The following is an 18,429-nucleotide window of genomic DNA, read 5'->3' as shown; positions in this document are numbered from 1 at the left end:
TTCAAAATGTATTTTCAGAATTAAGGGAATCCATTTATAGGAGGTCTACACATACAATATAACTTTAATCTAATATTATTGAAGTGCAAATCTTCAGAAAATTATTTATTCTTTTGTTCTCAAAATAAATGGCCTCCAATTCCATTGACAGAGATCCCGCTAAGGCCTGACACTTGGTCCAGACAGCTGTTCATTGCACCGAGTATGTTGCTGGTCCTGAATGACTCTGTTGGACCATGGGCCTGAGATCTGTAGTAGAGTTTGGACTGTCTCATGGGCTCTGGTGTGGCCTTTTCACTGCTGACCACATCCTCATCATCTTCTCTTGCTGAGTTGTCACCTGGGGAAAACCCAGCCAAGTGATGACTGAAAGGTAAAGACCTGAGCAGGTGCGCAGTGGGCACAAGTCCCATAACAAAGGAACAGCACACCTTGAGAGGAAGAGGTGATCCCCAAGATGTTGTTATCCCCTCTTGGACCATATACTATGAGAAGCAAAAACAACCTGTGCGTTTAACATAGCAGTTAGTGCAATGCTGTCACAGCGCCAGTGACCCGGGTTTGAATCCGATGCTGTGTATAAGGTTATTCCTACAAATCCTGTGTGGGTTTTATCAAGATGCTTTGGATTCCTCCCATCCTCCAAAATGTACAGTTGTTGGTGTAATTGGGCGGCGCAGGTCTCAGTGGCCAGAATTGTCTTCTACCGTTTGTAAAAGAAAGCCTGTGCAAGTTAAAACTTGAACTAGAGCCATCAATTTTGACTGTTGCTCAAGTCAAATTGCTAAGAGTAAATGATGCTGTCTGATATTTTACCAGGAGTTTAGATCTTCCCACCTTCACTGGCAAGACTTGATTGACATCCAACTTCTCCTCCTCTTCACCTGTCACAAGTAAGATGGCTGGAGCCCCAGCTCTCCTCACACTCCCTGCTCCTCTAAAGGTGTCGCAAGTGACAGTGGCCGCTGGCGGAGGAAAGATGAGGATTATTGAGGGTGATTCCAAGGACGTATTACGGCATTGCATTGAAGCTGGCCAATAGTGAATGTGAGGGATTGTGAAGATAGAGAGGAGTGGTACACCAGTGAGTAGTGAGTTACATTAAAATGAAAAGCAAAACTGTGGAGTATGATTGGGAATGCACAGTGAGCGGAGTGAGGTGACATGCACATCTACATGTAACAAAATAAATATTCCACCTCTTAATTTCTTCAATGTGGAACTATCTCCTGACACTAAGATCAATGCCAGTGTACACTTGCATCTTCTTTGTTTAATTAGGAGGCATCTTTTTGTCATCACTGGGAAGTTGGTTTGAAGACCCAGTGCATTTCGTGATAACCACCTTCAAAATGAAGATTGATCTTTCAAGTCTTGACACCATTCTATGACTCCACTGGTTTGATCTTTTGCATTTAGATTATTTTCAAAACTATTGTATTTTAATTCAAATCACACAGTTCGACATTGCACTAAATATTATTTTCATGTGGAAAAAATTGTGGCAAAAGTGATGCATGTTCTGCTCCTTTTCATCTGAAACAATTTCTGTGAAACCAGGATATGAATTTAGTGGTGATTTTCATTTTAATATAACTCACTACTCATTGGTGTACCACTCCTCTCTATCTTCACAATCCCTCACATTCACTATTGGCCAGATGTGTATGTCCTAGTACAGAGGAATGGCCAACTAAATTGCTACTATGTACAAGTTCAAGTTTATTTATCATTCACTTGCACGAAAACAAAACTGTGTTCTATCGTTCTCGGTCAAAGCATGCAAAGAAACAACCAGACATAACACAAGCAATACATAAGGAGGACAAATTCTACAACTATAAAAGCAAGTAAATATTGTTTAATTGTTGAATACAGGTTTAATCCAAAGACTGTGCAACTTGCAAGTAATTCTAAAAAACATAGCCATTAACTTATACTGTTCCTGAATGTGTCTTTATGCTAAAAAATTGCTTAACAATTAAATGATCTCTGGGAGATCTGGCATGAGCTTCAGAATAAGCCATACCCACTCACTTATGGCCCTAATGCTAAAGTTTTATTGCTGAACTTGTATTTGCAGGACAATCCCAAAGAGACATAAAGTAAACACCTACCCGGGGCAGGAGAAACCCATGCAAATGAGGGATGTTATTCTGCCAGAGGAACACAAATGAAGAATGCATGGATGCTGATCCAGTCCAGGGTTTCCCTTTGGCCATTTGATTGGCGTGAAAATGTAAAGAGGTGTGACTAAATGTGTTCAGCCTGTGCAATGCTAGGATTGAGAGCTGGATGTTTATTCAAAGGGAGATGCTGTGGGCTCTGAGCTACAATCAGTGTTTTTGAGAGCATAGAGTTTGAATCAAAAACTGGATTTCTTGCGGCACACAATGTCCCAAGTTGTTATTAAGAAGCATTATTGTGTGAGATGAATTAGACAGAAGACTCTGTTAGAGAAAATCCCATCTTTAATTCTCAGATGTTCCCCATCCCCAGTGGCTTTGCCCCATTCATATCTCTGGAGTGCTGAGCACTGGTGTCTGGACACATTCGAACAGCTGAGTAAAATTAAGCCATATTTTTCAATGCAGCCATCCTGCCATGATTGCAGTCAGGCTAAAATTAAAGCAATTTAGAAGCTAACTTTTGCAGACTGAGACAAACCAGGACCACACACACGAAAAGTGTTTCAATCGAAGACCAAAGATTGTCGGTGGGTTTTTCGCTTTGGTAAGAAACAAATTAAACAACTGTCTTCAACACCTGTTGATGGTACACCAACTGTGTTTTTTAATATTCAGGTAAGAGACTTTGTTTGTTTCAGCTGAAGATGTATGATTTTGGATTGAGTTTGTAATAACTTATTTCCTGTAAATGATCATTAGGACATAAATGTGTTTTCACTTCTCCTCATACAAATAATGAATTAAATATGAACTTCAAAAATTTAAACAAAATGCACTTTTGGGAACTAATGCAAGAGTTAATTTTAATATTGAATAATGTTTACCACATTCAGTGAAAAGGAGCATCCCTGAGCTCTATGTAAAAAGGCCATATACCAGAGCAGAGTGATAATCATAGACTAAGAATGAAAAATTAAAAAAAAAGTCCTACATTTGGCAAAGGAGTATGATATAAGAAGCAGCCCTGGCACATAATTATCAGAGGTAATGTTACTTCTGTAATGGTTTCAGAAAAACCAATTCATGGTTGAGATTTTGTGAGGTGTGGCCTGGCCTACAACATTATTTCTTCCTTCTACAGATAAGACCCCAAATATGCCATAGCTTTTTCTTCCCTTCTACTCCCAATGCAGGAAGCAGTCCAACTCGGTTTCATCTGTGATATTGTGGCTGAGCTGAGCAACCCAACAGGTTAAAAAGGATTGATGCAAATTATTGTGCAGTCCAATACACACAGCCAGCAAGCAGGTGAACAATTTATAACATTTAGAGCAATTTATATTTTATCTGGGAAATGAGAACAGTTTTGATTCCACTTGCTCATCATGCATGCAATACTAGATTTACAATCAATCCAATGTTAGTTTTAGTTAAATTCACAAAGAGGGATAGTAGGTTGAATGTAAAACCAGTAATTTACTGAAACCTGAGTGTTTCATGCCTCATGAATCAGGTTAAAAGATGGGTTCAAGTAGAATTGTTTCTGAGCTATAATTTTTAGTAATTTAAGTGCATACTCTTATACAACTGTATCAGGCAGCTACCACAAAATTAATGGTAGGAAAATCCATCTATAAAATTAGTTTTTGATTTACATTCTGTAGTTGCCTTCATTATGTCATTAGTTGTCTAAATTGTAAATTACATTCAGAAAATAAAACTTGCTGTATTCTTGATTTTATTTTAAAAGTAACACTATTTTTGCCCAAAACTTTCCTCATGGAAACTCCTAAATGACCACTTTTAGCTGTCTCATTTTTATTTACACTGAACATTATTTTCCCATCCTTATTTGGACGGGAGATCTCCTATAAATGGATTCCCTTAATTCTGAAAATACATTTTGATTTCAAATCATTTTGTCTTTGTAAATAAATGTTCATCCAAATATTGTTCTATATAAATTTTGACTCATTGAGTACCTGTGTAAAAATGAAAGGCTATGGTACCCATAAACTAAATATAGTTGTCTTCATTTACCGAAAGATCCCGTGGATTTTGTTGGGAATTTTCAGGTTAAAGTCAAACTATGACAGTAAAGCCATCACAACTTTAGTCTTGCAGTGAGGAGATGATAGATTTTGCTGAAGAGATTTCAATGAATAGTTTCCTGCATTAGGCTGCACCAAGAAGGCACAAAATCAATCCATATTCACGTTGGGGATATAAAACAAGCACATAACTGGTGAGTTAGTTGTCTGCATTTAACTTGTGATAAGGATCTTCCTTTCTCTACCTCCACTTCCACCATTAATAAAAAACTCTAAAGGTGTAGTCTAGAAATCATTTCTTCAAGTGCACAACCATCAAGACCACTTGGGAAAGAAAGGTGCATGTATAATTTAGATAGGACACTCCACTGATTTTCCAAATCATGTAACCTGAACTCTATTCTTCTAGTAGGGGTTAGGAAACATCATGGGTTGGATTTGTAGTGAGATCAGGTTCCATTAAAAATTGGGGAATGCTCAAAAATAGGGATCTGATCATTGTCTATAAAAATAGAAATTCACCACATTCACTGGTGCTTTAAAAGTTAATTCATACTTGCAGACTAAGCCCATTATGATGTGCATATGGCTCATGCACAGGGATTAAAATGCCACGGACTTTTCCGCTGCTGATTAATATAGAGAATTTTATACTGAGTATGTCAACGCCTCAACAATTTGTTCATTCAACGGGAATTGGAAAAGTTGGAAGATCAACTTTCACTCATGCCCTTTGAGGTACTCATTTTCAATTGAGGTATCAGTTGCACTTTCTAACCATGCTTTTGCTTTTCAAGTGTATACACATGCTCTGATCTTTAAATAAACTCTGAAAATTGATGAAAGATGGTTACTACTGCACATGTTCCTGTATCAGTTCTGAGTTTTAATGAACAAACAGGCTACAAGCAAAATACTTGAAAAGAATAATTAAGTCCATTCTTGAATAATATTACTTCAAGACTTTTATTTTACAAGGTTCACTTTTATTATATTAATAATGTTAATATTTATCAGAATTTTAAAATAACAGATGGAGAAATGCATGGCTTTATTATCAGCACGTGATAGAACAATTCAGTGAAGCTGAATCTCAGGCTGATTCAACATTCAGACCATCTGTACAGAATGGTGCTTGGCAATTCTTGGCATGGCTGCAAGGTGGCGCACTATGTTGTAGCACGGCTATCCTTCTCAACGCAGGGTTGATTGGGGTAGGATGGGCTTTAGGTAAAACTAAATCAAAACAGTTTCATCATTGCGACTTCCCACCACCCTCTCGGAAACACCCCTCCTATTAGTTGATCAGAAAGCAGTATTAATAGTAGCTGCAGCTAAGATTGTAAAGGCTGTAGTCACATGTCGAAGAGCTGTGTTTGGAGGGATAGCGGTAAGATAAATATATTTGTATTTAATGCATGGTTTTCAAACACAAGAAAATAAGTAGCTAAAATTATCTGTCTTGGGTGCTCTAACTTATTGTATAAAACTATGAAATATAACTTAAATCTCACATGGTGGCATTCAATTTATTTTCATCAAAATTTCTATTGAACCACATCTGCAAGTGTTTTTAGCCATACGTTTATTAGAAAGCAAAACGGTCGCAGAAATACTTCATTCCAGTATGATAGCTTGGAGGTAGTGATAACAACTTTTGTGATTTACTCTCATGAATTCCGATTCAATCCAACCTTTTCCATCTGTAACGTGCTCCTCGAAATCTTACATTGCATTTGTCGATATAAACATTTCAACATAAAGAGAGCACAATTTCAAAGCAGTCAACGTGGTGGAATTGAGGATGAGTGCAGAATCTGATCCAAATTTTATACTATTTCCTAAATCACAGGATTAAAGAGGTAGAAAGAAGAGATCTTCAAAAATGGACAGATGAAGCAAGAGGGCTACAAATTTTTTCCAGCTCATTTTGTGCCCTTGAGATTCTGAAATGACTAATACCAAACCCCCCCCCCCCCCCCCAAAACACCACTCCGGATTCCCCACTAGGTGAGGTGCCAATTTGATTAATTTCAGTCAACTAATGCTTTATCTGTAAACTCCTCAACAACTTTTGTTCAAGGAAAGTGGCTTTAGAGCATTATCACATGCAAATGCAAGTGGTTATGGACAGTTTTGCCAAGGGAGGCATAAAGATCCTTGGAATAATCACAATTTTGAGACATCCCGGTCAAGAGTGAAAGTGTTGCAAATGACATTCCTGAAAGTGAGTAACTTTATTTCAGTGGCCGCGCTAAACTTCATGATTATACTTTGTTTGGAAATACCAAGAACTTCTGTTCTTCTTCTAAATCTTGCCTTTTATGCTAACTAATTCCTGAGAGTCAATAGAATGGCACTTCAGTAAAGAAAAGATAAATCCCTGGGGACCAACAAAGGGAAAATAAATCCCTTCTTGCATCAATTTGATTTTGAATATTTTAACAAAGCAATTCAAAATATTCTGTGAATTTTCTCATTGCTGTTTCTGGAAGCCTCCGATTCAGACAGCAGACTAATTATTTCTACTTTTGTTCCAGCATCTTCTGCTCTGGCTGCCCATCGACACATTCATGTAAAGTATATTTGAATGGACAGAACATTTTCCATCAAGCTGCAATCTCCATGGAGTTATACCTGAAAATATGCTTTCTCTCATCCCAGCCGTGGGGAGTGCATGTGGACAGAGTCTTGCCTGTTGAGCCATATTTCTGCAACCTGCTCTAGAGAGCACGACCACAATATCATCAATATCTTTTTGGAATTGAACCAGCCTTCATCAGCATCAGGCCTTTGTCTAGAACAGAGGCAGAGCTGTGCAGTTATTACTATGCAGTTTGGATTCTTTTTGGTGGTGATCATTTTAAACTCCATGGATTACACCGGCAGCCATGTCTTGAAGGGAAGGAGGCAGAGGCGAAGTGAGTAGCAAAGATTTTTCTTTGAGTGCAACCATTTCATTTTCATTGAGTTGTGCTCAGTTTATAATTATGAACAAGAAAAATAAAAGTATACTAATACTGGGATAAACGAGTAAAAGGGTACTAACCCCACAAGAATCTTAATTGAAAGCAAGTTCCTTAGGCAGATGCAAGAATCCAGAGAACTTGAAGAAGCAGTTTAAAAAAAAACTTTTTGTGTGTTTTGCAGATGGTTTCAATAGAGCATAGATTAATAAAGTGGAATAGAAATACAATCACTGGATGCTTTAAATATAACTTCTGAATATTTTGCATTATAAAGTGGCACAAAGAGCTGATAAGTTTGCAGCAAAATGAAAATTCAATGGGATCCTGCCTTTTAGAAATAAAAGGTGTGGAGTGTGAAAGAGAGAAGGAAATATTGAGGTGCAAATGATCGATTAGATTACAGTTGGAACAGTGGATCCTGTTGATAGGCATTATAGCCGTAGTCAAAGACAGGGAATGGTACAGAAGTGATTTACTGATGCTTGGAGGATCAGAATTATTAGAAGAGTGGCAAAACTTAAGAGCAGGTTTGATCACTGTTTAAAGTTCAAGGAGATGTTAGTGAAACAAAAAAAAGAGAAATAATTTCCACTGGCTGGAGCTTCGATAACGGAAGGTTCTCACCAAAGTAACGAAGGGAGGGGTCAGAATTTTCCTCAGAATAGAAATTAGTGGACGTTCTTAATGTTTGTAATACTCCTCTAGAAATAACAGTGAGAGATCAATCTCAGACAGAGATAAAATAGGCATGGAGAAAGATGGATAACCATTTCAGAGATCTGGTGACCAAAATGGCTATGATTTTGGTACTGAAAGTTTGCTTCCTTAACGGCAGAATAGCACCCTTTCCTCCTTATCGAGTTGCAGTAAGGTAGAAGGTACTATTGGCATGGTAGCAAAAAAAAATACAAAGTATTGTTCACTATTTAAGTGCCATCATTAATTGGGCAATTTTGAGATCACAGAGAGATCGCTGGCATTGAAAAGCACTGTCATTTTATTTTGTCATTTCTAATAAATACATTTCAACTTAATTTATGACTTTGAATTTCAGCTAAATCCTTTCATAATTTGTCTTGCTCAGGGAATATTGAAAACCAAGTACAGGTACTCCCGACTTGCGACCTCTGCAACTTGCTTCCATCCGCACATCAGACCAAATATTTTTTTTTAAATATAAGAAAATATAAAATTTACATGGTTTTGTTGTATTTGACAAACTGTAGCAGGGATACAGGGCATATAAGAGCCAAAATGTGAGTACTTACTGTATTAGTCAGGATCCTGGGGTCCTTAGGCTGGGTGTGGCCATCTTGATTCCTGTGCACATGCGCGAGTCTTTGGTTGGCACATGCATGAGAGTTAAGGGTGGCACTTAACTCTCATGCATGCACCAACCAAACTCCAATACACGAACCCACCAAGCATGTGCCAACCGAAGCCTCGCGCGTGCGCACAGGAATCAAGATGGCCGTGCCCAGACCATGGACCCAGGGACGCCGACTAACACAGTAAGTATGCACATTTTGGCTGGTACATGCCCTGTATCCCTGCTATAGTTTGTCAAATAGAACATTTGATTAAATAGTTTGCTTTAAGATTTCAGTACTTCGCATGCTCAGGTAAAACTCCAACTTGCATCCATTTCGAGATATGACCGATCCTTCGATCCCAATTATGTCATAAGTTGGGGAGTATCTGTACAGAAAATACTGATGCTATTTAGAAGCAATAGGAGATCCCGTGTTTATGATGAAATGATAATTCATTAATTGAAAGAAGTGTAGAGAAAAAAAGAAAAAAGTAATCTGCACTCCCCATGCTACTCTTTGATCAATTAATTTTTTCCAACGGTTGAAAACTATTTTGTTAGTCAATAAAAAATACATAATTTTGTTTCTTAATAGTTAAACTTTTGAGTCTTTTTGTCACCTTGGGGTGACAGTCAGTACTGGATTATTAATTAAGGAAAAGGTTGAGAAAATGAGTCAAATTGGTTCGTGTTTCTCATCATCTGGGAATTCAAAAAGGAATGAATCAGAACAGAGTATTTTCAAAATCTTATTCCCCTAAAGGTCTTCTTTCTTTCATGTTTCAACTTATGTGTGATATATTATTCTGTGGCAGAGGCAGTAGGGAAGGAGATACTTAAATCAACATCTTTTTCTCAGAGAAAGTGCCAGGCAAATTAATTTGGCAAAGAACTGAAGGTTCCGTAGATGTGAATCCTTCACATGAGATCCAAGATCTTAAAAGAAGTGGCTACAGGAGATGCATTGATTGTAATTGGATTTTGGAGAGGGATTGGGGAGAAAAAAAAACTCCAAATGCAGTGCCACGGTTCAAGAAAGAACAGAGAATAAGGAAGTATAAAACCATTGTCCAGTTAGTCTGACGCCGATGGTGAAAACACAGAAACTTGGAGGAACTCAGGATGTCTCACATCATCCATAGGAGGAAAAGATATATTAACAACATGATAGTAAACCACTGTAATGTATAGTTATCTGGTCAAGCATGCCTATAGGCTGGTTGTACCTGTGGTCCCTCCCCACAGGCTCCTACGTAAAGCTCAGTGCAGGACAACCGAACAAGTCAGGTTATGCTGTGTTCTCAGGTGAATTAAACCTAATGGTTTCTCCACAATAGTCTCCTGAGTGGTTGATGGTGCATTTGATGTTTTGGGCCTGAGCCCTTCTTCAAGCTAACACCTACCTTATTCATTATTCATTATTCAGAAGATTTATTTAAAAAAAACCCACAAAATCAGAAGACAATCAAGGTGGATTTGAAAAAAATGAAAGGAAAATAGTGCATGTTAAATTACTTTGTGCATGTCTGAGGATGTATCAAACAGAGTGGATAAATGGGAACTAGTAAATGTAATTTATTTGGATTTTCAGTGGCTTTTCAAACAAGGGGAGCATAAAGAGTGGCTAATGAATATAAAGCAGAGAGTCGGAATAGATTGCTTATTTTCAGATTGCCAATCAGCAATTTGTGATCTTCTACAAGATTGAGACAGGAGTCAATTGCCTATAATTTGAAGAGATGAGGTGCATGGAAACACTTGACAGTACACAATGGACAGAAAGGAATATGGATAGGCTCATGGAGGGTCCATAATTTAGCAGATGTAGAATAATGTGGGGAAATGTGAGGTTATCTACCATGAAAAGAAGAATGAAAGAGAAAATTATTCAAGCAGAGTGAGACCACAACATGTTCTTTTCAGAGAGAGTTAATGACAAGAGTTAATAACAGACATTTGGGAATCCGCTGAATATTACAAAACCCATGAAATTGTCAAATGAAACCATGCAGGACTTGCAGACGATACAAGTTCCATGTAACTGTATCCACTGAGGCAAGGCACAAAAAGCTTACTTTTCCAAAGCAAACTCATCATTGTTTTAAAAAGGATAACAAAGGCTGCCACTGCTGTGGAGAGACAAATTTGGCATCCGAGTTCTGATTCAAGCAAGAAAAGTGTCGCATTAGTAGATGTTTTCAAATTGCAGCACCCAGGTAACCCTCCTGGGACCCGGGTGAGATTACTGGATCATGAGGGGAGGATGCACCTTTCAAATAGCAGCCTAACCTACCAGTTAAATTGTCACCATGGCCAGGATGATGTGGCATGTGACGCATCAAGCAGCCACAGGGAATCCACTGTTCTTTCTGTTTAAAGTTCCAGAGTAACCGAGAGAGCTATTGCCCCTTTCAAATAGGTGGAGGAGGATACCCAGATAAGTTTTTAAAAAAAGCCCTGTATCTGGATCTTCAACCGAGTAAATTTGCTAGTTAACCCCATTTTACAGGGCAATTTGAAAGTACTGTCACATGTCACAAGAACTTGAGGCGAAAAGGACACAAATTAGGAAAACAAAAGCAAAGTATGAAATTAAGGGAAAGTCGTGCCAAATTTCCAATGGTTCCACAGTTTTCACTATGTTAGAGATCGTCAACACATCATTGCAGCAGTCCAATATCCCAGTGGGTGCAGTCACAGGCTTCAATGACTAATGTCGAGTGGCAATGACATCCACCATTAAGAAAGGCTTTTAGCATCTGTTGATGGAACATCTCAAAGCGGACCTCTCAGAGATATTTGACCCAGTTCAATTCACCATTCCATTCCATTGACAATACTATAGCCTTGTGCCTCCACTCTGTCTTGACCCACCTGGAGACCAATGCCTCATACACCAGGCTCTTTTCATTGACTTCAGCTCAGCATTTAATACCCCAGAAGCTGGTGGAGAAGTTGTCTTCGTTGTAACGCAACACCCCTCTCTGCAACTGGATTCTGGACTTTCGAACGGAAAGACTGTCCTGATGGGCAACAGAATGTCAAACACAATCACACTGAGCACTGGGCCACCTCATGGGTGTGTGCTCAGTCCACTCCTGTTCACGCTACTGACCCATGACTGCAATGTCTGATCCAGCTCAAATAGGATCATCAAGTTTGCAGATGACAGAAAAATAGTTGGCCTTATCAGCAACAATAATGCTGAAATATAGAGAAGAGGTGGAAAATCTCCTGAAATGGTGCAAGAGGAATGACCTGTATCTCAATGTGACAAGGCAGGAAATAATTGTGGACTTCAGGAATACCAGGGATGACCATCCTCCATTACATATTAATCGTTCAGTAGTGAAGATCATCCAATTTCATTACAGTCTATTTAAGAAGTGACCTATCCTAGACAAAGGACACCTCCTCACTTATCAGGAAGGCACAACAACAACTGCACTCCTTTAGAAGGAAGAGACAGACGAGGCTAGCAGCCACCATTCTGTCAACCTTCTACAAGAGCTCTTTCGAGAGTGTCTTAGTCAGCTGTATCACAGTGTGGTACGGTTGCTGTAGAGCCTTGGATCAAATGTCAGTCTACAGGACCATGAAAGCAGCAGAGAGGATCACTAAGGTCTCCCTCCCTGCTGTCGGCATGATTGACTATAATTTCTGTTTAAAGAGGACTCGCAAAATCGGGGAGGGCCTCTAGCGCCTCACACGCAGCAGCTTCTCCTGTTGGTGAAAAGATACTGAAGTATCAGAATCAGTACCACCAGGTCGAGGAAGAGCTTATTTCCAATAATACTGTTGAATAACTGCTAAAACAACTCTCTGTGACTCTATTGTTTATTAAGAATATTTATTCCAATATATGTACAGTGTATATGTATCATCTCTCTGTATGTGTGTGTGATAGTACAGGATACTATCACCAATGCATATATTTGTATATATTTACATATAGTAGAAGTGATTAGCTGTTGTCTCTAGTCACGCTGTAGTCACGCTGTAGTCATGCTTACCAGCAAGACATAAAGGGCTGCACCTAACCAGACCCAGGTCAGTCTGGACTGGTCGACCTCGATGTATTACGCTCCAGTCTTTTGCTAATAAAAGCCTTGCTTTGAGTCAACAAGTTTTTGAGTCATTTGACGTGCTACAGTGCGTTATGTCTGTATGTGTGTTTTGCATTGTTCTGCATCATGGACTGGAGAACACTGTTTCATCGGTCATATGCATTAAATGGTAGGCTATTGAGATGTGCAGAGCAACAAAGGGATTTAGGAGTCGTGGTAAATAGTACCCTCAAGGCTGATACTCAGGTAGATGGTGTGGTGAAGAAGGCATTTGGAATATTGGCCTTCATAAATCGGAGTATTGAATTCAAGAGTAGGGAGGTTACGATGAAATTGTACAAGGCATTGGTGAGGCCAAATTTGGAGTACTGTGTACAGTTTTGGTCACCAAATTATAGGAAAGATATAAACAAAATAGAGAGAGTGCAGAGAAGGTTCACGAGAATGTTGACAGGATTTCAAGGTTTGAGTTACAGGGAAAGGTTGTGCAGACTAGGGTTTTTTTCTCTGGAGCGTAGAAGATTGAGGGGGTACTTGATAGAGGTGTTTAAGATTTTAAAAGGGACAGACAGAGTAAATGTGCATAGGCCTTTTCAATTAAGAGTGGGGGAGATTCAAACCAGAGGGCATGGTTTAAGATTGAAGGGGGAAAATTATAAGGGGAACATGAGGGGAAATTTCTTTTGGTAGGGATGTGGAATGAGCTTCCGGCAGATGTGGTTGAGGCGGGATCATTGGTTACATTTAAGGAAAGACTGGATCGTTACATGGATAGGAGGGGACTAGAGGGGTATGGACCGGGTGCTGGTCAGTGGGACTAGGAGGGTGGGGATTTGTTACGGCATGGACTAGTAGGGCCGAACTGGCCTGTTCTGTGCTGTAAGTGGTTATATGGTTATATGGGTTGTACTGGTACAATTGGTAGACAAATACATTTGATGGGAACTTGATACAAGTGAATTGTGCACAGCAAGGGAAATGTTCATGGTGATAAATGTGTAAGAGTGTAGGCTCAACAACCATGGAAAACCAGAAAGCTTCCCACCTCAAAACATTGACCATTTCTCTCCATGAATGCTGCTTGACTTTATTCCCTCCAATTTTACTTTGTTCTCAGTTCAAGTCAAGTTTATTGTCAACTGATTTTACAATACAACCCAATGAAACAACCAGACTTAAAACACATTCAGCCAGGTAATATATATGCAGGGCAAGTATTATATCTATAAAAAGTAAATAAATTTGGTTTGTATGGTCTCGGGTGCTTAGTGCTAGCCTCGTCTGTCTCTTCCTTCTAAAGGAGTGCAGTTGCTGTTGTGCCTTCCTGATACAAATATATGCATTGGTTTGTATGGTCTCGGGAACAGTTCATTAAGTTGAATGCCAATTGCTGATGAGAAATTAAATGACAGAGACATGGCATTACCCTGATAAATGAATCTGAAAATTCAATGTTGTGCTCAAGAATAGGTTCAATGGGTTCAAAGAGAATCAAGACTGGACATATATCAATAAACAGTAAGCTTTATTTACACACAGTGGAATTCACACAAGGGCACACACTCACACAAACTAATGTACATAACACACAGGCACGGTATGCTGAGAAACGAGAGTTTCATTTCTTCAGCACTCACTTCCCACAGGCACACTATACCCAGAAATAAGGGCTTAACTCCTTCAGCACCCACAGGCACAGTATACCATGTAACTAATGAGTACACACACATGAACCAGTGTCGCAGCTGCTTGGGATCCGGGACAAACCCATTGAGTCGGCCCGCTGGAGCTGCCCGTGGCTCTCAGCCTGGAGTTCAGCAATGGTCACAACTAATGAACACTAATGAATACTAACAGAAATGCATAAATAACTCCCAATTGGGAACACAAGGGTTAAACACACAGCACCATCAACTCTCCCTATCTCTAGCAGACACAACACACTAACAAAAAGTAAATAAATTACAACTAACAAGTATTTCAAATGAACCAGGTCTCCAGCATGGCCCACAGTTTGGGATTTGGGATGGGCCATTTGCATTCGGGCCTCCGGAGCTGCCCCTGGCCTGCAACCTGGAGCTTAGTGATGGTGCCCATGCAACTAGCTGCAAACAAAGAGAGGTGAGAGGATGCACATATTCAGCTTTTTCAAAGCAAGACCTGCGAGGAGAAAGCATGAATCACCCTCACCGTAGGTACATCTAACCCTTGATTGGCAGGTGAGGTGACTTCTGACTAGGCACCAGCCAGACATGGTGCCAGAATGAATGTCAGAGGGGGGAATTAGTGTGTTGGGGGGATCACAGTGGAATGCTCATAAACTTGCTCAGTGGGGGAGGGGGGAATGGAGAGTTGCCAGTGTGCATCAAGTTAAACCTAGTGATGTGGGAGGGTGTGGGTGCAGGTCTGACGGTGATAGATGACCATGACTGTATGGGGGAAAACCACCTCATTTGGGGGTGCAATGACTGCAGATGCCCCCCTTGGAACCAACCCTGCCTATACCCACCAGATTCCAGACCCTTCACAACCCACACGACACATTGTATTTGAGCCTGACGCAGGATGCAGAGTTAACCTGATGAATGTCTGAATATTCGGTTGAAGGGATCAGAAAACATTACACCTGTAATTCAAAAGGACCCATTAAATGTGAAAGTCCATTGAAGTGAGATGACTGCATGACAATAACACCATCTGTAAATTTGCTGACGATGCCACAGTCATGGATTGTATAAAAAGGAGTCAGTGAGTCAGCTTACAGGACGGAGACTGAAAACGTAACTGAGTGATGTACTAGCAAAAACTTTGCACTCAATGTTATCAAAATCAAGGACCCGATGTGGATTTCAGGAGTGAAAGAAACTGAAACTGTACGATCAAATGATCATTGGGGAATCAGAGACGGAAGAGGGTGAGCAAATTTAAATTCCTATGAGTCGATATTTTGGAAGATCTTTCCTGGATCCAACACATAAATATCATCATGAAGAAAGAACATTAGTATCAAAAACCCTGGAAAACTTCAACAGATGTGTAGTGGAAAGTGTGCTGACGGGCTGTATTGTGGCCTGGTATGGGAACACCAGTACCTCTGAGTTGAAAACCCCACAAAAGGCAGTATTCACAGCCTAGTACATCACAGCCTCCCCATCATCGAGAAAATCTACATGAAATGCTGTCATGGGAGAACAGCAGCAATTTTCAAGGGTGCACACTACCCAGGCCACACTATGTTCTTGCTTCTGCCATCAGGAAAGAGGAGTCGGTGCCACAAGACTCGTAGCACCAGATTCAGGAACAGCTGCTTCCCCTCTATCATCAGACACCTCAACAACAAACTCAATTAGAGACTCATTTCAGGCCACATAACTTGCACGTTATTTATTAGTGCAGATTTATTTTCTGTATTGAAGTTTGTTTGCATTTTTGTCTTGATTACATCTCTCTCTTTTGTATAGGCATGCTTTCTTGAGTAGTTTTTTTTTGTACTACTGACAAGTAGCAATTATGCCTGGCCCACAGGAAAAAGAATCTCAGGGTTGTTTGCGATGTCATGTATGTACTCTGACAATAAATCTGAACATTGAATGCATTTTCTAGGAGCCGTAGGTGGTGCCGGTAGAGGACCCATGATTTGGAGCCGAACAGGAGTGTGGGTATGACAACGGCTCTGTATACGCTTATCTTTGTGAGGTTTTTCAGTTGGTTGTTTTTCCAGACTCTTTTGTGTAGTCTTCCAAAGGCGCTATTTGCCTTGGCGAGTCTGTTGTCTATCTTATTGTTGATCCTTGCATCTGATGAAATGGTGCAGCCGAGATAGGTAAACTGGTTGACCGTTTTGAGTTTTGTGTGCCCGATGGAGATGTGGGGGGGCTGGTAGTCATGGTGGGGAGCTGGCTGATGGAGGACCTCAGTTTTCTTCAGGCTGACTTCCAGGCCAAACATTTTGGCAGTTTCCGCAAAGCAGGACGTCAAGCGCTGAAGAGCTGGCTCTGAATGGGCAACTAAAGCGGCATCATCTGCAAAGAGTAGTTCACGGACAAGTTTCTCTTGTGTCTTGGTGTGAGCTTGCAGGCGCCTCAGATTGAAGAGACTGCCATCCGTGCGGTACCGGATGTAAACAGCGTCTTCATTGTTGGGGTCTTTCATGGCTTGGTTCAGCATCATGCTGAAGAAGATTGAAAAGAGGGTTGGTGCGAGAACACAGCCTTGCTTCACGCCATTGTTAATGGAGAAGGGTTCAGAGAGCTCATTGCTGTCCGCTCCATCCTCAACATCCATTGGAGCGCTTTCATCCCTAACGTCGAAGTACTCGAGATGGCAGAGGTCGACAGCATCGAGTCCACGCTGCTGAAGATCCAGCTGCGCTGGGTGGGTCACGTCTCCAGAATGGAGGACCATCGCCTTCCCAAGATCGTGTTATATGGCGAGCTCTCCACTGGCCACCGTGACAGAGGTGCACCAAAGAAAAGGTACAAGGACTGCCTAAAGAAATCTCTTGGTGCCTGCCACATTGACCACCGCCAGTGGGCTGATAACGCCTCAAACCGTGCATCTTGGCGCCTCACAGTTTGGCGGGCAGCAACCTCCTTTGAAGAAGACCGCAGAGCCCACCTCACTGACAAAAGGCAAAGGAGGAAAAACCCAACACCCAACCCCAACCAACCAATTTTCCCTTGCAACCGCTGCCATCGTGTCTGCCTGTCCCGCATCGGACTTGTCAGCCACAAACGAGCCTGCAGCTGACGTGGACTTTTTACCCCCTCCATAAATCTTCGTCCGCGAAGCCAAGCCAAAGAAGAAGAATGCATTAAGCTTGTCTTTGCTATCACATTGTTTCTGATGTGACAATGAGACAGCAAAGACAAGCTTAAGCATTACCTTTATTAGCCCTTGCTACATGGTCTGGATTCTCCTTACTGGGAATGGAAAGGCTAATGGAAATTCCTCCTGATTGGAGATTTATTCATCATGTTTAGATGGTGAGGTTGGAACATTGCAGGAGTTTTAGGAAGAGGTTGCCAAAAATAAGATGGGTGTATTGACCAAGCCAAAACTCATGATGATCGCAACCTCAGCATATTTCTTTGTCAAGTGTCAATGTCAAGGAATGAAAGCGGAATAGGAACCAGAGATTGGTAGATTTATCAGGGAGAAAACAAGTGAACCTCTGAATGAGCAGCAAATGTTTGAGAATTATGGATTTGTGGCTTTGAATAGATTAATGTTGATCATGCCTTATTTCTGGCACAGTATCTCATTCTCAGAAGAGAAGACATTTGTAAATTTGTCTGGAGGGCTGAAAATCACTCTGGTAGATCTGTTTGATACTTGTCAAACACATCAATAAATAATGTTATAGGCTCAGTCCATGATGTTTTCAAATATCTGTGTACACACACACAAACAGTTGTCCACATATAACTGACTACCTTTCTAAGTTTTGTCTGGGCCTGCTTACTTTTGGAGTACCACAGAGGAGTTGCCTCAGGGAGTTTACAGCATGTACAAGATAAGTGGATGATGTCTGGTCATGGGACACTCGAGAGGTGGGGATCTACAGAAACATAAAGGATTGAGAAGTCATTGTTGTTTCCCTGTGAATGAAGTCCAGTACTTGGACACTTACCAGTGCTTCTGCTCCAGCCAATGTAACTGAACTGAAATCATATCTGGGATTGTAGACATGCTATAATAAATTTTTGCCCAATCTAAACAAAAAAAACCTTCCTCCATCAGACCAGTTGTTGTGAAAGGAGTGGCGATTAATTGAACCTCAAGAAAAACTTTTGTGAATTCCAACGAATTGTAAGAGTCTGCAGATACATTGGTTTACCACTCAGCAGATAGAAAGTTAACCCCCTTTTATGAAGCATCGGCATAAATTTTCTTGCGGAT

At 40.5% G+C, this 18,429-nt stretch overlaps 1 protein-coding gene across 1 annotated transcript in view; it reads left to right on the top strand.

Annotated features, from left to right (window-relative positions):
• Nucleotides 1-2,324: 2,324 nt before the first annotated feature.
• rspo1 (R-spondin 1) overlaps nucleotides 2,325-18,429 on the top strand; it is a 158,416-nt gene continuing 142,311 nt past the window's right edge. Inside the window, exons 1-2 of the mRNA XM_069896151.1 lie at nucleotides 2,325-2,804; nucleotides 6,721-7,101. Of these exons, the coding sequence (XP_069752252.1) occupies nucleotides 6,858-7,101 (244 nt within the window). The 5' untranslated portion in view covers nucleotides 2,325-2,804; nucleotides 6,721-6,857. The remainder of the gene's footprint in view (nucleotides 2,805-6,720; nucleotides 7,102-18,429) is intronic.

Source organism: Narcine bancroftii, chromosome 8 (assembly GCF_036971445.1).
Source record: "Narcine bancroftii isolate sNarBan1 chromosome 8, sNarBan1.hap1, whole genome shotgun sequence".
Classification (NCBI taxonomy): Eukaryota; Metazoa; Chordata; class Chondrichthyes; order Torpediniformes; family Narcinidae; genus Narcine; species Narcine bancroftii.
The sequence above is the reverse complement of the archived record's forward strand: the minus strand, read 5'-3'. Positions and strand labels throughout refer to the sequence as shown.